General features: G+C 42.0%; 1 protein-coding gene across 1 annotated transcript; it reads right to left on the reverse strand.

Annotated features, from left to right (window-relative positions):
• Nucleotides 1-21,248: 21,248 nt before the first annotated feature.
• CYTL1 (cytokine like 1) lies at nucleotides 21,249-24,180 on the reverse strand. Its single transcript, XM_033060451.2, has 4 exons — nucleotides 23,833-24,180; nucleotides 23,680-23,724; nucleotides 22,180-22,308; nucleotides 21,249-21,913 (listed from the first exon to the last, which is right to left on the reverse strand). The coding sequence occupies exons 1-4, from the start codon at nucleotides 23,974-23,976 to the stop codon at nucleotides 21,830-21,832; spliced, it is 402 nt and encodes a 133-aa protein (XP_032916342.1). The 5' UTR covers nucleotides 23,977-24,180; the 3' UTR covers nucleotides 21,249-21,829.
• Between the last annotated feature and the right edge of the window lie 885 nt (nucleotides 24,181-25,065).

Raw genomic sequence — 25,065 nt, forward strand, 5'->3', positions numbered from 1 at the left:
ACAATTCTGGAGTCACCATATAAACCCTACCATTGCCCACCCTAATTTTCTTGCTGGAGCCAAGATCCTTGAGGGAGGGAAAGGAAACAGCAGAAAGCCAAAAATAGGTGCTTCATTTGTGTCTAACTGCCTGTGTCACCACAAGATGGAACAATTCACTGGGTTTGAAGGAAATGAAAGGCTGGAGCTTTTTATTTATGAATATCAAGTTTTCAATGGTGTATGCTGACGGGTAATGTCAAGGTCTGAAGTTTTAATTCCAAGGGAGCAGGAATAAATGACTTCTTTTACTTCACTAAGGCCTAAATATCATCCTAAAATTCACAAATATTGGAGAAGTATATGATTGTGAAGACACTGCCCTCTTTCCATACATTTCAAATAGGACAGCGTGGGGTTTTCCTTGATGCTAAAGGTCTGCATAACAGATTTCCCTTGAATCCTGATACTGAAATCAGCCAGATAGAAACTTTCTAACAGTTTTGAGTATTAGAAAGTAGGAATTGCTTATTGCAGCATGCTGGTCACTCAGAGGATCCTTCCTTGAGTGCCCCAAGCATCAGGTAAGCAGAGTTTTGCACTTACACACTGATTACATATTAGTTGTCTATGCCCACTTACTTGATGTTTATGTATTACTTTATATTACACAGCTATACCCCTTACTGGAGGTCCTTATTTGGTTTTTTGGAGTTCTGTCTTCAAGCCTGGTGTTCTTTTTAGGTGACTGTTCCCCAACATCAACTTTTGAGTAAGCACAATATTGTAGTTTTGCATAACTTCTGCTTTGTCAGCCTGGCAGAGCTGGGCTGGCATCCTGCTTGCGTTTTGCATGACTCCTCTTTGCCTAAGTTACATCCTTTATCTACTGCTCCAAGGCTGTGCTGTTCTGTTCTACTGTCCTTATCAGAGTCAAGTGCTGTTCTCTTCTACTGTCCTTATCATCCTACTCCAAACAAAGAAGTTCAGGGAAAGCTCAAATCCTTGTAATTTCAAAGAACTTTCTTCATCAATTGAAAAGTTAAACTGTAAGAGGTGTGGGAGAACTATTGAAAACAGAGAACTCTGAGCATCTTCAAAGATCAGTTGCTTAGGGTGTATTCATCAAATCAAAAAAATAAACACTTATGTCTGAGAATGAAATAGAATTTGCCTTTTTTTAATAATCTGAAGCCATCTTATGAATTGTATAGTGCAAAAAGAACTGGATGTTCTCTGCAAGAGCTGGGTTAAATCTCAAAAGCAGACTGGCTTGTGAATACAACTAAAACAACCATTTCAGGTTTAATAGGATTCATTCCATGTTTCCACATTTCTTTCTGACCTGAATCCATTTTGAGAAAATGCAGTCTGAACCTAGTGATAACAGAAGGAAATAAATCTATTTTAATTAAAAATAGAATCACAATCCCCTAAAGCAAGATAATAAGCTATTCTCTTGCACTGAAAATAAGCTGACCAGATTTCTGAATGACAAATCTAGGGTATTGTGAAGCAGGTGCTATGATGTCTTATCAGAAATTGAAGGAAGAATGTAACCCTGAGAAGAGGAAAAAGAATTTTCATGGTTTTACATACAAGTAAATACTAATATCTGAATGCAGCATGGCTGTATGGTAAATAATTACATGTTTCTCTGATTTTAAAATTGAAGGGGAATAATAAGAAATTTCAGTTTCCACAGAAGTCTATCTGAACAGCAATAGAAGCATAGCTTATTTAGAGATCTACTGTTATTAATGTGCTCGATTTAATATGTCAAATAAAAATCACTGTGAAAGCCACCCATGGTGTTAGGTAATTTGGTGTGGTGGGAGTGTTGGCAATGTGTCCCAAGATAGAATCCCTCCACTCTTAAAACTCCATTAACCAGGAAGAGATATGGCTATTGCCAAGGATGACTGCGTCCAGATCTGATTTACTCATGTCAGTGTTTTGTTAATTATCCTACTTGTAGCTCAAATGTGTTGTGTCTGCACAGGATATTTCTGTGGGGAATGCTCTTTTCAGAAAACTGTGGTGTGTGCTGATTTTGGCTGGGATAAAATTAATTTTCTTCACAGCAGCTAGTGTGTGGCTGTGTTTTGGGTTTGTGATGGGAAGAGTGTTAGTAACACAGGGATGTTTTAGCTATTGCTGAGCAGTGCCAAGGCCTTTCCCAGCCCAGTGAGGAGGCTAGGGATGCACAGGGGACTGGGAGGGGACACAGCCAGGACAGCTGACCCCAGCTGACCCAAAGGATTTTCCAGACCATATGGTGTCATGGTCAGCAATAAACTGGGGGATGAAGAGGGAAGGGGAGATGTTTGGGATGATGAATTTTGTCTTCCTAAGTCCATGTGTGATGGAGCCATGCTTTCCTGAGGATGGCTGAACACCTGCCTGCCCTTGGGATCAGAAAATGAACGCATTGTTTTGCTTTGCTTGCAAGCAAAACTTTCACTTTCCTATGAAACTGCCTTTATCTCAACCCACCAGTTTTCTCACTTTTGTTCTGTTGGTTCTCTCTTCCATCCCAGTGGCTGTGTGGGGCTTTCTTGCTGGTTGGGGTTAAATCATGACAATGTCTATGGAAAATGACAGGGAAATCCTGCCAGCTCACATGTTGAATAGGCATGTACGTGTAGGGAGAGCTGTTCAACATTCTTCCTGTCTCCATACTGCTGGTGTTGCCACAACAGAACAAAGTCACTGTGTGGTTTTGCTCTTTCCACCGTTGACCTCTGCCAAATTTTATTGCAGCCAGAGCTGCTCTTTGGCTGTCTTCAGCAGCTGGTAAAAGTGGGAATTCAGCTATGTAGGGGTTGTTTGTGTTTGCTCTGGATCCAGTGGGCATTTGCACATGTACTGAAGTATGGCTGGTGGGAAATCCCACCAAAATCAGTTTGATGCCCATGATTAAAGTCCATCACAAGCACAAATTCTCCTTCTTGGGACTGACACTGGCTGATAAATGAAATGCATCAGTTCTGTTCCTACTAGATATCAGCATACAGAAGTTCTCCTGGCATTCTTGGAGAGCTGGATAACACTTCTGTATTGGTTAGCATTGTCCCTTGAACTGGTTTGTCCTGCCTACATGAGCTGTGCTCTGCAGAGTGACAATGCAAAGAGGAAAAACATAGGGGATAGGATGGGGATGTGCAGGACAGCTTGCACAGAATGCTCTTCCCTCCATTCTTGAAGGAGAGATAAAACAGCTTCAGGCCCTACAAGACCTGAGTGACAGCTGAGCATCCCAAACATTTATAAACATGTGTGTCCTTCCTCTCCTCTCTGCAGGGCTAGTGGGAAATTTTGGATCTATATCAGTAGCACTTTCTTTGGCAGAAAAGGGATGACTAGAAAGTCAGGGAACAGATGGAGGATTTCTCCCCACCATCCCTGATGGCTGTGAACTAGCAGGAATTTGTGGCTGGATCTAAAATTAGCTCCAAGCAAGCCTGGAAGGGAAATACTGTTGAGAGTTGCATTTTTTATATGAATGGGTTTTTAAAGATTTCATTCATAAAACATGAGGCAAAAGACAATGCTTCATGGGACCATGGAACTGGAGTCATCACATTCTAAGTGATTAAAGAACATCTCTTACTGTAAAGCATGTGGTTTTGCCTACATCCATGCAAGGTGCTTCAGATAAGGAAGAAGTATTTTAAGAGTCTTCACAGCAACAGGGAGGAAAGCTGGTACAGTGTATGAAGGGGTATGGAGGGGAAATGGGGTGGGATTTGGAGGCAGGAGGACGCTTTTGCCCAGTCTAAGCAGGACTGAATACTCAAAGGCTATTTAGGATCTGGCTGATATCCACAAGAGTTTCTCCACAGGAAGATGCCTGTGAATGCCAGTATGTGCATCTTCTGCTTCCTCTACAAACCAGGCAGAGAAGATTTGCAGACCCACTTCCATGAAAGTCTGTCAGTTTTCTGAGTTTAAGCCTGTCTTGTTGAACAGATGATTGTTGGAATTGTTTTCCATTTCTCCTAATCTTATTTTTAGAAAAGGCTTCCCACTTCTCAGTCTCAAGTTTTATCTCTATCATCCATTGCTTAGCACAAAGGTATTTCTAACACAACCTGATCTTTGCTTTGTCCAGCATTTGTTACTCTGAGCTATCCATTAATTACATTTACAGTAATTTCACGATTATAAGCTGCACCATTTTGACTAAAATTTTGATCCCAACCCGGAAATGTGGCTTAGGAGCGGCTAATATATGAAAAAAGTTCTGAAATTTCAAAACCCGGAAGTGTGAGCTGAGGTGCCGAGCTGAGCACCTGCCAGTAAAACCCGGGATTGTGCGATTGTTACAAATTGGTTACTCTGTTGCGCGGCAGGTGGAGGCGGGCTCCGTGCCAGCAGCGCGGGGGGGGAGGCGGGGGCTCCCTCCTGCTGGCCCCGCGGCCTGGGGGGGAGGCAGGGAGGGCTCTGTGCCCACCCCCTCCGGTGCCATGGGAGCAGGAGCGGGAGTGGGCGGGGGTGCTCCGTGCCCGCCTGCTGCCGCGGGGCAGTGCCGGGCCGAGGCGAGCGAGCCCAGCAGCAGCGGCAGCCAACCCTAAGCGGACCTGCCGAGTGGCAGCACCAAGCTGGGCCACCTGGCCCCATCGGCACCCCCGAGCAGGCCGAGCCTGCATGGTTCCGAGCCGAGCCAGTGAACCCTGCGATCCCACAATTCTGTTACTATTTGGCAACTTTGTTGCACGCGGGTCCTTACTGCAAACGACAGTGAGGCTTATAATCAGGTGCGGCTAGTAATAATGAAATTACTGTATTTGCCTTTTTCTGTCATAGCTGTGTATGTCAAAGAGTTTCACAAATGTAGCAAGTAACGTGCTTAACGAGTGTCTGATTTTACAAAATCAGTAATTGGAATGAGATAGTTTCAAGTTATACTTTTGCATAAGAAAAAAAAAGGAAGTTTTAAGTGGCAGAATTGCAGTCTTTCAATAACTACTCTCTTTCCTAGAGTAGGATTCTCTGTCTTGCCACCAGTGTTCTGTCTCCAAAGCAGAATTAATCTCATCCTTATCTCAAGCCAAAACCAATTAGTGGAGGCAAGAGTAATAATTTAACAGAGGACTTGTGTGGTTCACATGATTCTGTGAACTGTTCTCACTTCAGTTGGAACTTAAATTTTGCAAAGTTTATCCTTAATAATTAGATTTGACAGAATTTCAAGTTACTTAGTGTTACATGGATCAATTTGCTCGATTATAGGTCAAAGAGATATTTTTGGGAGGGGGGTTTGCTTGCTTTGTTTTGCTTTGTTTTGTTTTGCTCTGTTTTAATGGCGCTTTTAATTTTCTCCATCTAAGTCATGATATTGCCAGGCTTATTTAAACTTTGGCTTGGTCTTACTGTGGAGCTTTGAACATTGAATAGCAGACTCAAAGCAAACAGGAACACTCCAGGTTTTGTGGGTATAAACATGATGACCACAAAATGACAGCTCTGAAACAAGCTAAACAAGAAGGTGGAGTGGCACCCCAGCTGTGACTTTTCATTGTTTGGCCTGTGCAAGTCTTGCCTCCCCTGATGCTGAATAAAGCACATTTGTTTTCTGTTTTCTCTTCTGTGACAAGGCTTTATTTTTCTCTGTGGTCTCTACCACAGAAAAAAATCTCTATGAGATCCTGGCTCATTGAGGTGATTGGATGTTGTGTTTATGGTTTAAGTAACAAACAGTGAGTTTTGGAGGAAAAAAGTAATTTAAACAATGTAAACATATGAACATTGTTTATGTACATATGTACATACATACTTTCAAAAGTTGGGTATTTATTAGCATCAATTAACTGAGACAAGTTTCTGGAGTGGGAGAGAGTTGAAGATGGAGCAAAAGCTGTTGTCTTTCTTCTACAACAGCATTGATTTTCCCTGTTCTGGATGTGATCACATAAAGATGGAGTTTCTACTTTTCAGAAATCAAACCTGTCTCAGAAATCGCTAACATTTAAGCAAACACATCTGTTAGCTTTTTTTTCTAGATATGCTGTTTAGTGCTGTTTAGACCACAAGTAAATTTGAGAGGCATAGCAGGACTCATCTCTGCTGGTGATTGTAGAAACTGTTTAGCTTAGTGCAGTTGTGCAGATGCCTTATTTCTTGCCTACACTTTTTTCCTCAGTGGAAGAACACATAATAGTCTCTAAATCTTTGTAAGCTTTTTCCCAGTCTTTTACAGTGGGTATCAATTTTATTCTCACTTTCCTGACAGCTTCTATTACTGTGATACAATTCTTGAGATACTTGTACTCAAACTTGTTCAAGGTATTTGTGTGTTAACTTTTGGAAAGTTAAGGGTGATGGGTAACTTTTCAGAGAATCTGTTGAATTTAAAGGGATTGCTAAAATTATGTTTTTCATGCCCACATATCTGCAGAACATGGGTCAGTTGCATGATTCCTCCAATTTATTGGTCTACAAGGTATTTCTAGAACTCATAAATGTTGATTTATTAACAGCTCCCTCAGCATTTATGTACTTGGAGAAAAGAGGCTTTGATTTCCCTAGATACAAAAAAAGATTGATATAATTCAGGAGAACATCTTATGTAACCTTGCTGTTGTTATTCTCTTACTGGAACAGCATAAACCATTAGTTCTAATTGGGGGATTAAGTAAAATCGGCCCACCTTACTTGGGTACACTGCCTGAGAACTCATTTTCCTACAAAACTCTTCTATAATATCCAGTTAGAAGCTCATTCTATGCTGTGTTTTAAAATCCATTCCAAGTCAGCATAACATTTTAATACAGATTTAATGAATACCTATCTATCTAATTTGTTGAGCTGAGCCCACACTCATCAAACAAGGTGGTAACAGGTGACAACAGGTGACAATTTTTTTTGGTGGGCCATCCAGCCCTTGTGTTCGCTGTGGAACCACATCAACACACTGTTCCTTTTATTGAGGGGAAGATTTAATGTCAGCCTTAGGGCCATCAGAAGGCTTTTCACATCTCTTCGCATCATCCTACACTGTCAAGAGGTGGTGATGGTTCTGCCTTTGATATCTTAAATCTCTTCTTTGTGGAGACTTGAGCAGGAATTTAATTAAAAAAGGAGACAAAAGGAAATGGTGTGTCTTCCCAAGGGGAATATTTCTAACACTGAATATATGGTCACAGAATAGAAGGAAAAGGGAAGTGAACAAACATGGGAAGGCAGCAGTTCATGGAATGAGCCCTGTCAAGTGCTACTCAGCTCTGTGCTCTTGAAGAGTACAGTAATTTCACAAATACAAGCCGCACCAATTTGACCAAAATTTTGGTGGAAACCCGGAAGTGCGGCCAATATTCCGGGGCGGCTAATACATTAACAAAATTCTAAAAGCTGCCAACATGGAAGTGAGAGCCCGCGGCAGCCCCAAGCCAAGCTGGAGCCCGGCCGGCCCCGGCAGAGGTGGGAAAGCCTGGCAGAGGCGGGGCCAGCAGTGTGGGGGGCGGGCGGCAGAGCCTGAGCCAGCATGGCGGGGCAGGGGGGCGGCAGAGCCCGGGCCAGCAGGGCGGGGGAGCCCGGGAGAACTGGGGCTAGCAGTGCAGGGGAGCATGGCAGAAGCAGGAAGGCCGGCGGGTGGGGCTGCCTGGCAGCGGGGGAAGCCCAGCAGAATCGGGGCCAGCAGCGTGGGGGAGCCCGGCGGTGCGGGGGCCTGCAGTGCTGGCCAGGGCGAGGAAACGCGGCGGCGGTGCAGACGGGAGGGGGCGGCCAGCGAGCCTGGCGGCGGCGGCAGCCCTGCCGGCCGGGCGAGCGAACGCGGCAGCGGGGCGGTGCTGATGGGAGAGGGGGACCAGCGAGCCCGGCGGCGGCGGCAGCACCACCCGGCCAGCCCCGCCAAGCCGTGGCGCTGAGCTGGGCCACCCGGCCCCGTCGGCAACCATGAACGGGCCGAGCCTGCCTGGCCCCGCCCCGAACCAGTAAAGCCCGCTATGCCGCGATCCTGTTACTAATTGGCCAATTTGTGAAAGCTGCGCACGGATTCTCGCGACGAACGAAAGTGCAGCTAATATTCGGGGTGCGGCTTATCTATTGACAAAGACAGCAACATTGTCGAGGCACCGTAAGTGCGGCTTATAATCCGTGCGACTTGTATTCGTGAAACTACTGTAATTGGGATTTTTTTTAGTTTGTTTTTCCATTCTCAAGGAAAATGTCTATCCTCCAAATAAAGTCAATATTCAGGTCTCCCCACTCTCCTCTGTTCCATGACAGAAGCAACTGTTTCTGCTATTGCAAGCTGGACTTTACAGAAAGCTATTTGCAAATGTAGAAATTAGCAAAGAGCTCTTGTAAATGGAAAATCCCACATGAGCTGTTTAAATAGATTGGACTACTGCAACTACGCTTCTGACCAAGTCTGTATTTTGTTCTTCTGTCAAAAAAAACTAACAGCTTGGACGAAAAGGAGAAGTCTGTTATATAAACTACCTTTTAATGGAGTCCTTTCTCTGCTGAGAACTGAATAAACCTTTCAGATAGCTTTGGTAAAGCTGAGCTAACCTATATTCCTTAGAGATGCTCCTCACGAGTGTGTGCCTGTGAAAACACATGGATGCCATTGCAGAGCTACAGAAAGGTTCAGATTTGGAGAAAATCTAGTTCACCCCACATGCTCAAAGCAGAATCAGGTAGAACAGGTTTCTGAGGACCCTGCCCAGTTGCACTTCAAATATCCACAAAGATGAAACTCTTCAATCTCTCTGGTCAGCCTGTCCCAGTGTCTGACCACCCTCACAGTGAGGATAGATGGGGGAAGGAGAGGGGAAGGATCATTTCCACTGACCTGTTGGCAGCCCTTTCCATTGCAGCCACAGCTGGGAATTGGTGTGTGTTTAATCTGGTGTCCGTCAGAATTTCCAGGTCCTTTTCTATAAAGCTTCTTTCTAGACTGTTGGTCTGTGCACTTGTGCCTGGGGTGCTCCTCTCCAGGTGTGGATCTTTGTACAACAGACCAGAACTGCTGACCCCAACATCAACCCTTGAGATACAGCACTAGCAGCCAGCTTATAACTGGATTTCATTCTGCTAATAATAACCCTTTGAACCTGGCAATTTATCCAGTTTTCAGTCCATCTCATTGATTATTTTTCTAGGCTGTGCCCAAGTTTGTCTTTGATTATATTATGGGAAAGCCTTTTTGAGGTTGGAGTAAACAGAATCTCCTGTTTTGCTCTCACCCACTGTTCTCATTAGCTGGTTGTAGAAGTCTGTCAGGCTGGTTAAACTTGATTTTCCCCTTCATAAATCCCAACCAACCGTATCACCTACTTTCCCATTACAGGTTTGGAAATAGTTTTCAGGAGCACTTGATCAGGGATGGAGGTTACCTTGACCAACCTGCAATTCCACAAATTCTTTTTACCTACTCAAAGATAGGAATGACTTTTGCTTTCTTTTGGTCCTTGGAAACCTCCCACAAACACTATGACTTTTCAAAGATAATTGAGAGTAGTCTTGCAATGGCACTAACCCTCAGCACTCACAAGTGAAACCCATCAGGTTTCACAGACTAAAGCAGATCCAGATCATCTAAAAGTTCCTCCTCTTGTCACCCCAGAGTAAGTCTTCTTTGCTCCAGATGTTCCTGCTGCTCTCTGAGGCCTGAGAGTTCTGAAGTCTGATGGTATCAGTAAAGATGAAGATGAAAAAGGCACTGAGTACCTTTGCCTCCAGCTTTGCCCCCTGCCCTTTCAGTGGTGACTCCATGTGGCTGTGGAAGGTAGGTCCATGGACCTGCAGAACCCCTTACAATTCCTTGCCAGATGCAGGTCCAGATGGGCTTTGTCTTGCCTAACCCTGTGGCAGATTGCTCAGACAGTGCTGTATATTCCTTCTGGGTCTCCTGACCCCAACGTCACCTCACGTGAGCTTTATTTTTATGTCTGAGTTTTGACAGGGTCTCCTTGGTCACCTCTGCAGGCCTTTAGGTGCTCTTGCTTTAGCATGGGTAAAGATATCCTCTTTGAAAAGAGTGGAGCACAGGGAATGTAATTTCAAGGGGAATGGATTTACAATCTGCTACTTCCATTATATAACAGGATACTAATAAATCGTGATTTTGGGAGTTGATTTATGGGAATTGACTGAAAGGATAAATGAACCCAGTTTTTAGGAGATGCACTGTTTTCTGCACATTTGGGACAAATTTGTCTCTTGGAGTTCACGTGTCTTTCAGCAAAGAGAAATGAAATATGGCAATAAACTTTCCATCCAGACTTACAAAGACAAAGTTGATCCTCATGCTTTCTTGTATTACAGCAATCTTCCTCCAATTTATCCAAGGCTATCTTCAGCATCAACTCATATCAGAATCTGTCTGGCTATTGTTAATAATAAACCCTGAGTCAGCTGAAGAGGGGCAGATTTCAAAATCAATGATGCTAAGTGGAGTGAAGAAGACAAAAACAGTCCATGCAGCAGCTATCTGACTTTGCAATCTGACTTGGTAAATTGAGTCATAAATTAACAGAAGAAAAGCAAAAATGGTGAAATGGCAAAATCCTGATTGTAAAACCTCTTTGAATCTACCAGTATACTGTCTTTTAAGGGGGAGCTTAAACTTAGAAAAATAAATAGAGATGAAAGGTGTGAGTTATTTTTGCCAACTTCACTGTTTTCACTGCAGACTTGTTGTTAAAACTTATGTAGCACTCAGTTTCAAAATTTGATGGGAGTGTTTCTGCTGTGCTTTCTTCTTTTGAGTCCAGCTCAATGACTCAGATGCTGAGACACAGCATCCATTTGCCAGATTGAACAGGCAATGAACAAGGGTTACTTACAACTTCACAGATTGACTTGCGTCAAGTGGCAGTAATACAAATCTATAAAGATTATTTTTAACAATTCTATGACCAGAGCAGACCCTTTGTGCTCCTAAGTTTTGGCATAGTGCCAGCTCGTTCAGGGGTTTGTGTGATGGGAAAGGAACAGTATGTTTGAGGGTTGCATCCCCTCCTGGGGGGTCTTCTTTTAGGTCCCCCAGCAATTGCAGTATGGCAGAATATGTCTTTAACTACTCTGCATATTTGTGCAATTTTATCTGGTATTGATTACTCTGCACAGTTGCATAAAAGGATATATTACTGCCTGCTAGAGCTTCCTGTTTACTAGGATCCATTACTTGATCTGATCTCTACCCTAAATTCTCAATAACGTATCATTACAGTCAGTACAAATCACACTTAAAATACTAGTGTTAATTTAAAATAACATAGTTAAGACCTCTTGTATGTGTTGATTCCTTTCGTTAATTTTTTAGTTAGATTTGTCAACCCTGGACTGGACTCTTGACTTTTATCAGCTGTGCAGTGGCATTGTGTGAAATTGCATTTGATTGCCCAGGCAAAAGAGAGAAGAGGTGTGGGGCCTGTCTTGATGTCTGACTAAACATGCCATGTCTAGGGAGACACATCATGTGGTCTCAGTGGTGGTGGCTGCAGAATTGGCTTTTGAAGAGATTAATAATGAATCACTGTGCTTTTAGTGATACAGCTTAAACAGTTCATTATTGTTCTTCAGGATTTCAACATTTTTTTAGGCATCCATGGCTGTTCTGAAGTTATTGTTTGCTGCTGAATTCTGGGTTATGTTCATTCCAAAAAGCAATTTGTAAAGTACATTCTGCTGTGACCATCAGGTCTTTGTTTTCCAATATCATGAGTCCCATGCAAGTCACTGTGAGAGCATTACAGAGAATAGGCTGACCTTTCTTTGGCTTGACAATAGCTGTAAAATGGAGGAAATACTTCTTCAAACTGGTTCTGGCACATGTGAAAAGAAGACATTTTAAATTTGGACCACAAACGTAGCTTTGGTGAAAAACTTGCCAAGAACAATAAAATGGCAATTTATTTGATTGCCATGTAAAATGCTGGTTGTGAACCACACCCAGACTGTGTGAGGACACGTACTGGAGTCACTGCTCAGAGTGCTGGAGGAGAAAGCTCAAAAGGCATCTGTTTTATTTTTGTCACTGTCATCAGTTTGCTGTCTGATTCTAGACTAGCTGTTTGTGCTACAGTGTTCATATACACATCCTCAAAAACACATTTAAATAACAAAATAAGCAGTCTAGAGGCCTCAATGCCTGAACTTAATAATCTCTTTCTGAGTTGTCAGAGGTATTATGAAGTGTAATTAATGTAAATAAAACACTTCATGATCTTTTCTTCACCTGTTTACACCTCTATCCAGATTTTTATGTCATACAGATAAAAAATTATAAGTTGAAAGCAATTACTGTGTGAATGAAGAGATGACTGAGAAAACCTAATAGCATAATTATCATTATCAATTGACTTTTTTGAGAGCAACTTTTTGTTGTCCTCCTTTGAAGACAGTCATGATTAGAAATGATTTTATTTGCATAATTTTTCTTCTGCATAAGTCTGCTTTATGAGGACATGAGTGATAAAATGCTATTACAGGAGACTGGAGCAAGACTGATGCATTTACACTGATTGAGGAAAAGTTTTGTGGAAATTTAAGTATCTTCCTTTGAAAAAAACATGGAGGAAGGATATTCGTGCCTAGTTTTTCTTCATTCCCATCCCCCTTGTCTGCTCTCTGTTCAGCCAAAATGACCAAATGACCTTTGGGATTAGCTGAAAAGTTTTGACTCTGTAAATCATGGCAAAATGACAAGGTTTATGTCAAGTTTATCTCAGGCAATTGGATAAGCCCATTTGTTCTCACAAGTGCTGAGCAGTGATCTGGGTTGTGGCGGAGGGGGAAGATGTGGCTCTGATCTCTGTGGCCATGGTGGAAGTTTGCTCAGCGAGCAGTGATGCTGTATCATTCTTCCTTTCTCTTGTATCACTTCATGGCATTTTTTACCCTTAATGCAGAGAATTACAAGGAGGATATATGTACCTCCACGCTGCACGAAATTTGGCCATAGACTTTCTCCTAGTATCTGTACAAGTTTAGGAAAGCTCAGGACACACACTCCTAGGACTCCATAATTGCACATTCAGATATTAATGCAAACAAGACAGTAGTGTTTGAAGGGAATAAAAGAAGAAAGTGAGGAAAGGTAGAGCTTTCCTAGCTCTGAACTGCACCAACTGGATGTGGGTCAGGCCCAGGCTGTCCAATCTGGTGAGTGTAAAGGTTGAACAATAGGTACTTATGGCATGCCTTAGCCCAGGACTGAGTTTGCAGGTCTTCTAAAACAAAGAAAAAATTAAAAATCAATTTTGGCTCATTATTAAAATTTCAGAGGAGGACACTAAAGTAAGCAGTATACTTCACAGTAATTAAGAGAAAGACTGTTCTACTTTGGGACATCAAATGCAAATACCAGTAATTTCACGATTATAAGCCTCACCATTTTGACTAAAATTTAGGTCCGAATCTGGCAGTGTGGCTTATAATCAGGTGCGGCCAATATATGGATGAAGTTGAGAAATTTGCCAGCCTGGAAGTGCGAGCCTGCAGCAGCCCTAAACCAAGCCAGAGCCAACCCGGCCCCGGCAGCAGTGGGCCAGTGCCAAGCCGAGCCTGCATGGCCCTGAACTGAGCCAGTAAAACCCGTGATCCTGTGATTCTGTTACTAATTGGCAACTTTTTGAAAGTTACACGCGGATCCTCACTGCAAACGAAAGTGCGGCTTACAATCCGGTGCGGCTTATTTATGGACAAAGAACGAGACATTGCCGACACCCGGAAGTGCGGTTTATAATAAGTTGTGGCTTGTAATCGTGAAATTACTGTAATTCCTGGATGTATGGCCAGTGACCTATTCACTGGAAGAGGGAGGCTATAGAATAGCCTGAGTGTATTTATTTTCTTCCTTCACTCGACCTCTGTGTCCTGATTAAGGAAAACATTTTGATACACAACATACTTTCCAAACCCACATCTTCTGACTGTCAAGCTGTCATGAAAATTCAGGAACAGCCAAGCACTCATGGACCTCAGAGAACTCACAGTGGGAAAAACAAGTTTAAATTCTGCAACTGTAGAAAAAGATCCCTCTGTATTAAACGGTGAAAAATAAACAAACAAAAAATGTTAAGATGTTCAAATAACATTTCTTTTTCCTTTCTAAGTCATTAGTGTTCTGTCTGACCTTGGTTAACTGAAAATGACATTATTGCCTTCCTTTTCTTCTCAGTAGGAGTAACACCTTTCTAACTCATTTATCTGGTACTTATCCAATGACAAAGTCATCAGGAGACTGGGAAGATCTGGGGTCTGTTCTTTGCAGTACTTCAGGGTTTGTGTTTGAGCTCAATAAGAATATGAAGTGCATTAACAATTTGAAAAGCACAGCTCTTCTCCCAGGAGAACAACTGAAACATTATGCTCCGAAATCAATCTTTTATTTATTTGTTCAGTGTTAGGAACATTCCAGGTATTGAAACATGCTTGGCTATACTTGGAAATTGTTATAACAGTTCTGGGTACAGTTTTGACCTGGGGCAGATGTCACTCTTCCAAACAAGTTTTGGATGTGCTCTAGGGATAGCATTGACCAGAGACCATTTCCAAGAAGCAACCTGGCTGCAACACTATGATTAGGAAGTAAGTGTTTACTAGTTAGGACAGAGGGCAGCAAAAGGAGCAGCCATTGTATTTCATTATCCATTGCTCTTGCTTGTCTATTTTCCCCCAAACATTTTATTTTTTATGGAGCAGTGACGACAACTTGTACTCTAACTTTTTATATTTATCCTAAAATTTAAATACAAAAGTGAAACATTGTTTCCAAATACTTGAGATTGTTTTTCATTTGTAATCTACTGTTCTCATGGCAATACCAATAGATCTTTCTTTCACCACTACTTGACATTGATAAAGCTTCAGCTGGATGTCTATATTTAATGTCAGACACTGTGTTCCAAAAAAGATATGAAACAAGTGAATAGAGATAGAAAAAAGGCAACAAGAAATATTTTCTAGACCTCTGACCAATGAAGAACGATTGAAAGAATTTGATTTGTAGAATAGGGGGAGAGAGACAGAAGTCTTTCAACTAACATCTGTTGCAAAGACAAGAAATAACAATCCAATCCCCATTTCCATGCTGAATAAATCTGAAAGCAAAGAGTTTAAATTTTGAGAGGGAAAATTTGGTTCCTGGTAAAACTTTGTAATAAAAGGGGGTCCTGGAATGGATTGATTTGAACTTCCGAAGGCTTTCTAGATCAATTGTTTCATAAAGCCTTTCAGCCAATTGCTGAAAAGAACTGTGATAGCCAGGCAAGTCTTGGGCTTAAGGGATGCAGTAGGAGATCTCAAGTTTCTTTCTTGTTCTATAACTTTGGTTTTTTCTTCTGTAAGATTTGAATATTAATGAAGTAATGTAAATATATTTCAATCTATTGTAAAACATAGTTGGAGAAATTTTTCTTTCCTCCACATCTGTTTGGCTTCAACATCCTCTTATCTGTCTGAACACATTCCCTTTATACATCTGCAAATATGAAACAAGATTTCAGAGTTTATATCTATTTAGTTATTTGTATTAAAAAGAAATCTATTTTGATAGGTTTTCTGTTCATTACCATATTATTTATCTCATCTACTCTATGCTGAGGAAACTTAAGACTATGAAAAATCCCTTGATAATAAGATCATGACCTTTCTATGGACATTGTCTCTGAATTTTGACTTAGTTACCAAGAGCTCCCTTGTAGACTGTTTTGTTTACTCTGGATGGCACAGGGTTCCTGACCATAGAAAAAGAAAATTGTGAACCCAAAACATTGCACAAATGAAGTTGCTGGAACTTGTCCATTGTAATTTCCACTTGCACTGCCATACACTCCAAAAATTAGAAGATTTTAATGTGGATTAAAGTACTGGTCCAAGTACAGTGGTTAAATGTTTATAAGGCAACATTATCTACCAGACTTTAGCATTGTATCAAATTTTTGTCAACATCCTTTTAAGGCAACCTAAAAATACCACAAGCATTGGAAATGGACCAATGGATAAATAGGCACCCCCAAATCTGGTGTTTGGACAAACCAAAGCCCTGCTCAAAGTGTACAGCCTAAAAGATCAGATTCCTTCTCAATGCTGTGCTAATGCTTTTCCTCTTCTTAAAAAAAAAAAAAAGAAAAAAAAAAGAAAAAGAGATTTAAAAAAAAGTAAAATATATCCTAAAATATATCCTAATATTTATACCACTTTAATTACTAACAAATCATATTCCATCCAGTGGCACCTTATCGCCCTGAATGACCTAATTATTTGTTTGAAGTCTACCATCCTTCCTGATTTCACAAAACCCAGTGTATGAGGAGTTAATTGATCAGAGTCTGTACTTGAGGAAAGCCCATTTAACTGAGGAAAAAAAAAGAGAAGGGAAAAGAGCTGGTTCTAGTAAAATTGATCTATGAATTTTTGGCAAAATTGGAAATTGATGTTTTTAATAACTTTGCAAAGACAACATCCAAGACCTTGGGATTCCACACAACATAAGGGAGACTTTAGCAGTCCTAGGACTGGTCTCTAGTAAGGCTTCTTGCAGACAGAGAAATCTGCAAAAGAAAATCTATTCCTAGGATTGACTGCTCCTTCCAACAAACCTCCTTCAACAGGCAAGAGAACAGAACAGATGCTTTGTTTTTCCACAATTCTTCCCTAATCACTGTAAAAACTGAGTGCAGTTTCTTAATGATGTGCTTATAGTAGTATTCTGCAATAACTAGGCAAGGTGCCAGTTGGCAAATTACTACAAATATGTCCTTCTTAATCCCTCCACAGTCTCGCTCTTGGTCAGAGCCCTAATGAGTCTGGACTCCTGTGTTGCAGGAATAAATGCTCAGCTGCATGAATGGCTGTACTGCTCCTTATAGACCTGGTGACTTAAAAAGTTGGTAAACTTAATGTTCTACTGAAAGGGAGAGGTGGATGTTTTCTTGTCAAATTATGAGTGGATTGTATCTCTTTAACAGTGGGGGTTTTTTTTGCACCTGGACTGTGAAAATTGGAAAAATACATTATTCATTTAAAGGTTTCATCTAATCACAAATCTTATTAAGACAGTCTGAACGACAGGAGGTTACTATGAACTGAAAGAGCATAGCTTTGCTCTCAGCACACTTTCCATAAAAAATGTCATATGAGATGTAAAGAGAGTCACAGCATAAGCCATAGGGAATATACTTGTTGTCAAAGCAAAACAAAGACCAGAAAAACCTGATTCTGGGAATAAAATATACAGCATTTGCAAATGGAGATAGGCTTTTAAAGTCCATTCAAGTATGTGCAGTCCCCAAAGCACCAACTCGCTTTTTTGCAGCTTCTGCAGAAGCAGGATGTACCAGTGCAAAACAGAGCTGTTGGTAAGCAGCCATGGTGAGTATACTGCACAGTGTGTCCCTGTCAGTCACAAAAAAGCTAAAGTTGCTAACAAAAACAGTGCAAATAAAACCATGATTTCTATTCTGTTTCCAATTCCAATTACTTTTTGCAAGATATTTTGTATTAATAAATTAGGTTGCATTTTCTTCACAGAAGTAATCAGCCTGAAACAGGAGAAAATATATTTGGAAGATGGCTGAAGGAATTGGAACATCACAGGGGAAATCTGGAGTTAGGATCACAAGTTTCTTTAAAGTGTCTAGAGAAGGCTTATTAGCCTCAGTAAAGTAAAAGAGGAATTCTGAGAAGATCCATGAGAAAATCCTCATCAAATACTCAATTTCAGAGAGTACAGTAATTTCACGATTATAAGCCACACCTGATTATAAGCCGCACGTCTGGGTGTTGGCAACTGTCTTGGGTTACAACACAGAGTGTGATCAAAGGTATCTATTCTATCACCATCTGGTGAGGGTGGGAGCAGTGATCCTTATCTCCACAGGAGATATTCTGCTAATGGGCCATCCATTGAAACCAGGTGGGGCATTGTTCTTTATCTTTTCACAACCCATCCTTCCTCCAGTGAGTCATTTTCTGCTAATGGCCCATTGAGTCCCACTGTGGGACTGATAAAATTACTGCATCCCATTGGAAGTTGCTCCAGCCAGGGAGAAGAGCCCAACATTTCTTACCAAGATAAAAACAGAGGTTTTGGGACACTAAGGGAGCCCCTTTCTCTACTGGACTCCAGAGGAAAACCAGATTTCTCCACATCACCACTGGACCTCCAGAAGGAAACTGCACCTTCTGCAGGAGCACTGCTCCAACTGAATCACATCTGTCACTGCAGGAGGATGCAGCCACCATGGAATGGGACTGCTACCAACACCCTGCCTGACGGGGTGTCAGGTTGTACTCTGACTTTGTCAGGGTTTGGAGTTTGTTTCTTTGTAGTGCTGTATTTCTATTTTAATTTCCCTAGTAAAGAACTGTTATTCCTAATTCCCATATCTTTGTCTGAAAGCCCCTTGATTTCAAAATCATAGTAATTTGGAGGGAGGGGGTTTACATTCTCCATTTCAAAGAGAAGCTCCTGCCTTTCTCAGCAGACACCTGTCCTCCAAACAAAAACAGCAACTTTTTATTCTTTGTCCATATATAAGCCGCACCTGATTATAAGCTGCACTTCCGGGTTTGGAGCAAAATTTTAGTCAAAATGGTGCGGCTTATAATCATGAAATTACTGTATGTGTCTCTGAGACAGGAAAACAGCAGGGGCAGAAGCGTCACAGTTACCTGCACGTTTACCCAAGGAACGGTTCTAGGCACTGTGTTATGGGCTTCTGTAGGAGAGGAAACACCTCTTGCTCTAAAGTTTGTTTGCCAAGTCACAATGCAAGCTTTACAACAGGCCAGTGTCTAAAACCTGTGACATCTGGAGGTGGAAAAAAACAGCCAAAAATTAACAGCTTCTGCTGGCAGTTTCCAAGCATGTGTACAGTAATTTCACTACTATAAGGCACATCCTTTTGATTAAAATTTTCCCCTGAACCCGGAAGTGCGCCTTATAGTCCAGTGCACCTTATATGATGTATAAAGTTGTGACATTTGCCACCCTGGAAGTGTGAGCCGCAATGGGGGGGTAGTGCCATGGGAACGCCATGTCGCGGGGCGGAGAGGGCAGTCGCAGCCGGCAGGAGCCGCATGGGGAGGGAGGGAGCTGCTGCCGGCTCCGGCCCAGGCACGGGGAGAGCGAAGAGCTGCCGGCTGAGGCAGGAGCAAAGAGCCACCAGGCGCCACCCACTTCATGTCGTCGCCGGTCTGTGCGCCGCCCGCTCCGTAGCGCAGCCACTCGGAGCGGTGCTGGCTCCGTAGCGCGGCGTGTGCCGCCCGTTCCATAACATGGCAAGCGCCACCCACTCCGTAGCACGGTCGCTCTGAGTGGTGCCGGCTCCGGTTCCGTACCGTGGCCGCTCTGAGTACCGCCGGCTCTGTAGCACGGCGAGCACCGCCCTCTCCGTGCCGCCACCGCTCCGAGCGGCGCCTGCTCTGAGCATAGCCTCGCCAGCCGACATCGGGGGCGGGCGGGAGTGCCGGGGCCCGCACACAGGGAGGGCACTTGGGTCTGCGTTTAAAGGCTACACCAATCTGTGAAAAATGTTTCCAATTTGAGCACATGCCAGTAAACTCCACGATCATGGGATTCTTTTACTAATTAGTTACTTTGTTGAGCGCGGCACGGATCTTCGCGGCAAAAAAAAGTGCACCTTATAGTCCAGTGCGCCTTATGGTCTTGAAATTACTGTACTGTCCAGTCCCTGGGTTAGCTTTGTAAGCACCATGGCCTGTGGTGACTGTACCACACTTTCATGGCTGGCTTAGTATAAAGATATGAAAAAGAGTCTGTGATGTGGTTTTGGTACTTGTATGGAAGTGGGTAGAATTTGATGTCATCCTAGCACTGCTTGCTTCCCCAGGAGGTGTCTCAGTCCCTGGTTAGAGGGACCAAAAATTTGAACGTGGAGTCTGACAGCAAATGGTTCAACTCTGCCTGTGTTTCTCCTTGATCCAGGGATCTGCCAGTGCTTACACACTCCTTCTGTGGGTACTGAGCTGCCTGCCAGCATGCCAAGAGGTGCCCTTATTGAAGAATATGCTTTTGTGGAAGGAGTTGGCCTTGGGCATGTCCAGGTGATGCAGAAAAATAGGTATTGGTATCTCTAGAGTGTGTTGGGTCTTGTACAGAGGCTATGGCTTAGAGAGAAGGATTCTGAATGACAAACTAAGGAATGATTTTCCTGACAGCAGGACTATCTGAGCTGTTGCATATTTTTGAGTTTAGCCTGGGACTAGATTAGATTGCTGAGTTCCTGCTGTCTCTACCAGATGCTTGTAGAGACCCTTGAATGAAACCACTGCAGGCAGAATGGCTCATCTAAAGGATTGGTTGGGTTAGTACATGAGGACTTAATCTTCCAGAGGGACTTACAAAATCTGATAGGCACATTCCTTGAATGTACACTTAGATTTGAAACAAACTGGGAAGAAAAACACTTATTTCTTGCCCCTGTGCCTCTCTTGGGGTCAGATTTTCCCACCCTTATTCTATGACTCAAAGGGACATTTTCTATAGCTAAAATCAGACTAGTAGTTTCAACAAAACAAGGTGATTCCACAATAAAGAAAAAAAAACTTTCCTGCCCATCCCCAAACACTCTTTTTGCTCTGAATTAATCTTATTATTCACTTATTTACATAACAGTCATCAAACATGTTGATTTGTACCATCAGGATGTCAAGTAGAGAAGCTGTGATTGTCATGTAAACACCCAGTTATGGATGATGGGGTTTTTATAAAATGTGATGACGCCACTGACCAAGTCATCAGTGCTGTAGGTGAACACTCAACAAATAATGTTCTGGAGAGAGAGGAATTGCTTGCACTGGGGGAAGGAATGGATTCTCTGAGGTAACAGCAGCTACTTCCAAGAATATGGGGAGGATACTTTCTATTCTTGGCACCAAAGAGCTGTTGGTTGTGAAGGTCTCGTGCTGCATATTTTGAAGACACCTATGACTCTGGAATTACTGTCTGGAAGTTTTATTAATCATACTAGCTCAACTATATGGCTTATGTGTCAAAAAACTCTCTGAAATTTTAATAAATTTTCTGAGCCTCTGGCTCAGAATTTACATTCTACAACCCAGAAATGCTATTAAAAACAAATCACTAATTTCATCAAACAAATTGTTTGTAGTAGAAAAACACTACGAGTAGAACTTACACATTGTCAAATCATGCAGACCCAAAGTTTGCCTTGCTATGGAAACAAAGCTTATGCTGGGAAAAACAACTTGCAAGTGAGTGTGAAAAGTAAGTTTATAAGAATGACGCCTTTCAACTTGATCTTGAAAGATATTGCAACACAAGCATCTTGGATTAGAAGATTGTTTTTATTTAGTTTTCCACAGAGACATGTTTCTTTCACCTCTATTCTCACAAATCTGACATCAAAAACTGTCATGATATATATATATATATATATATATGAGCTTTACAGGCAGAGAAAGCTGCCAGCACAGTATTACTCATCCTTTATCAAACATTCTACGCAAAACAAATATGGTCCCATCCATGCCCATCTAATACAAGAAAAACAGCCAAGTCAGGAGAGAATGTATATATGAGTCTAGCTATTCATAAAAGAGTAAAAATAAAAAACCTAGTTTCTGATGTTTAAACAAAACATACTTTATACATTTGGTTAGGCTGAAATATCGTACCTTGCCAAATGAAAAACTGCTCCCTAATGGTAGGTTCCCTAGCAGCTCAGTAGGTATGCAAGGCATGCAATTCATTTCCTGCCAAGGCAGAGAAAAATGGGTAGGTCTGAGATTATATTGCTAGTGTGCTTGAAAAAGATCTTAGTTGTTAATGTTAAAGACTGCACATACTTATTTTGACTTTTGGTCTCCTTGAAACTTTCCCAGGTATAACTTTTGGGTTAACTGTCTTTTAGCTCTCAGTGATGGAGTGTTCAAGGGGAGGTGAAATAGGAATTTCCAGAGCATTACAGTCGTCAGTGAGGAACACCAGGTCCTGGAGAAACAAATAAACAAAACAAAACAAAACAAAACAAAATAAAAAACAAAACAAACAAAAAAACCCACACACAAACCCCCCAAAACAACAACAAAACAAACAAACAAACAAACAAACAAAAAAGTTAAGATTTATAAGGAGGAAGGCAGAGGATAGCACAGTGAGAAGCTCGGCCCTGATCCAGTTTTGGTGGTCAGGGGACAGTGCAGAAATAGGGCAGGGCTAAAAGCAGGGACTGTCCCTGCTGATGCATCTTGACCTACCCTTCTGCAGTAGGAGATCAGGATGGTGTACAGGCTCCGAGCTTTTTCCTTCAGCTCATTCACTTCAACCAGTCTGTCACACCCAGGGTAGGCCACAAAATCACGGAGTTTTGCCAACACACAGTAATTCTGCAAAGCACGCAAAAGAGGTCTGTGTAACCCTGCACAAACACAGGTTTATGTTTCTCATCCACCACTTCCAAAATTCTTACTGCTGTGTGGGAACCTTGAATTCCTACCTCTATGTACATGTCATCTATATAACCTTTAGTCAGGCAAATTAATCATCAGTATTTTATAACAAAGATTTCTGGTCCAAACAAGTGCTTGGAAAATTGCATATATACAGTCTTAGTCTGCCAGCTTATTGCTCACTGGCTTTAGGAGGCAGCAGCACCATTACAATCAAATCTGCTCCCAAAGTAGGTGGAGTATTCTACAGAATAGATGCACTGTCTCACTTTTTAGAGAGCAACTGATTTAGCATATGAACAAATTATCAAGATCTTACAGACTCGATTCCTCCATTCCTCTTCCATTGGAGAAACTGTGACTACCAGTCCTGATTTTTTCAAAGTAATTTTTACCTCAGACTTTGTGGTATCAAAATAATACACAGACCACGTGAATTTCACAATGTCCTTGTGAAGCACATAAATAAATACCCCAGCTTTTGCTTTAAAGCCAGGGAAACTGAGGCACTCGAATCACATTCCCTGTTCTTTGCCATGATGTGAGACACTGGCAGCTCTGGATTTGGGATCTAGAGTATCCTGAATTAGAAGGCTTGGTGCAATTGCTTATGGAAAAATGTGTCAGAAATTTGTTTTGTCTGATATTTTTCTATTGTTTATTTACTGTGTTGGACACTGGAAAAAGAAGCAAAATGTATCAGATATCCCACTGAAGACACTATGACATTAACTGTGTGTGCAGGTTATTTTTTGTTAGCTGAGAGACAACTATTGCTTTTTTTTTTCTCAGTATCACACTTCTGTATCATCAGGCACACTTTTTCTTTCTGTATTCAACAAGTAGATATTTAAAAGAGAAAAAGCCAGCAAGGTATTCCTGCATTGCTATTTATTAAAACTGGATGCTAAAAACCACTCAGGATACAAAACGAAGTGGACTTGTTAGGTGAAGAAAGTGAATTCTACATTTCTTCTTTTACAGTATTATTTAAAGTTTTGTTGCTCTTATTTGAGTTCTGAAAAGGCTCAGTCACAGTAAATAAATTGTGTGCATATGGTAACAACTTAAAAATACTGATTACCTAATTTTAAATTTTTTAATCAAGTAAAATCTCAGAAAGTCCATAAGGATTTTAATAAGGTTCAGACTGAGGTTTGCTTTTTTTTGCTCACTCATCTATCTAGTTAATTAAACTTTAAAAAATCCTTTTAAATCCCTCCTCTGGGGTATAATATTAAGAGTTATTCTCACATTTCATTAACTGCTTTTACTGCACAACAGTAAGAAAGAAGAGTGCAAACTTACGTGTATGTCCAAGTACAGCCTGGGCAGCGTCTGCACACACGGGTCCTGCGGGAGAGAGATTTTTGTCCTGTCGTGATTTTGTTTTGAGAGAAATCTGCCTCAAAAGTGGCAACCCGCAGTGTCTGTGCAGGAGCAGCTTTTGGGTGGACTCACCACAGTTTTGGAGGTCTGCAGCTCCTTGAAGGACTCGGTGATTTCCTTGCCCAGAGACAGCACCCTGGAGTAGCAGGTTGGAGGGGCTGTGCTGGCGAGCAGGGCGGCGGAGAGCAGAGCAATCAGCTGCAGCAGCATCCTCATGGTGGGGAGCCTGTCCAAAAGGGGAGGAAGGGAGGGAAAAATCACTGCCCTGCTTAGTAGGTACTGCTGAGTGTCAATGAGTGAGCTGGACAAACCAGCCCTCAATTAAATAGTCTGCTGCATGAACAGGAGGAAATGTCTGGGGGTGGTCTGAGCAGAGCTTGCTGCCGTCTTAAATTTCCTGCCAGCCCACGAGGCAGGGCTGCGAGCGCTTTCCTGCCCGGAGCAGGAAAAACAAACACCACTGGCTCGTTTCATTCCAGAAAGAAAACAACCTAGTGAGCATCTCAAACAACAGAAACACGTGTAAGGTGAAGCACAGGGTTCTCAGTGTCGTGGGCCCTAATCCTGTGTGTGCTTTGGCACATGTGGCTCTTCTCTGACCTGTGGGACTACACAGGCTGCAGATAGAGAGAAATCCTCCCAAAAAGCAAACTAGCCCAGCACAGGAAGGACATGGGCCTGCTGCAGTCAGTCCAGAGGAGGCCATCAAGGTGATTAAAGGGATGGAGCACCTCTCCTGTGAGGAAAGGCTGACAGAATTGGGAATTGTTCTGCCTGGAGAAGGGAAAACATCAGGGTGACCTAATTGCAGCCTTCCGGTACTTGAAGGAAGCCTGCAAAAAGGGCATGTAGTGACACAACAAGGGGGAATGGCTTCAAACTGAAAAAGAGTAGGTTCACACTAGATAATAGGAAGAATTCTTTCCTGTAAGGTTGGTGAGGCACTGGAACAGGTTGCCTCTAGGATTTGTGGATGTCCCATCTGTGGAAGTGTTTAAGGCTGGGTTAGATTGCACTCTGAGCAAGCAACCTGGTCTAGTGGAAGGTGTCCCCATCCATAACAGTGTGGTTGGAATGAAATGATTTTTAAAATTTCTTCCAAAACAGACCATTCCATGATTTTATTATTCACAAATTGTCAATCAAAACAATAGTGCTTGTGATGGTTGCTTGGGGACACCCATGCATTTACATATTCATAGTCTCACGCAAAGTGAATACATCTCTATATGGCTGTGATAAAAGTATAAAAAGTATTTTGCTTTCTGGATTGAATTTATGAGGCTTTGTTCTTTTATTAGTCGC

Source organism: Catharus ustulatus, chromosome 5 (genome assembly GCF_009819885.2).
Source record: "Catharus ustulatus isolate bCatUst1 chromosome 5, bCatUst1.pri.v2, whole genome shotgun sequence".
Taxonomy (NCBI): domain Eukaryota; kingdom Metazoa; phylum Chordata; class Aves; order Passeriformes; family Turdidae; genus Catharus; species Catharus ustulatus.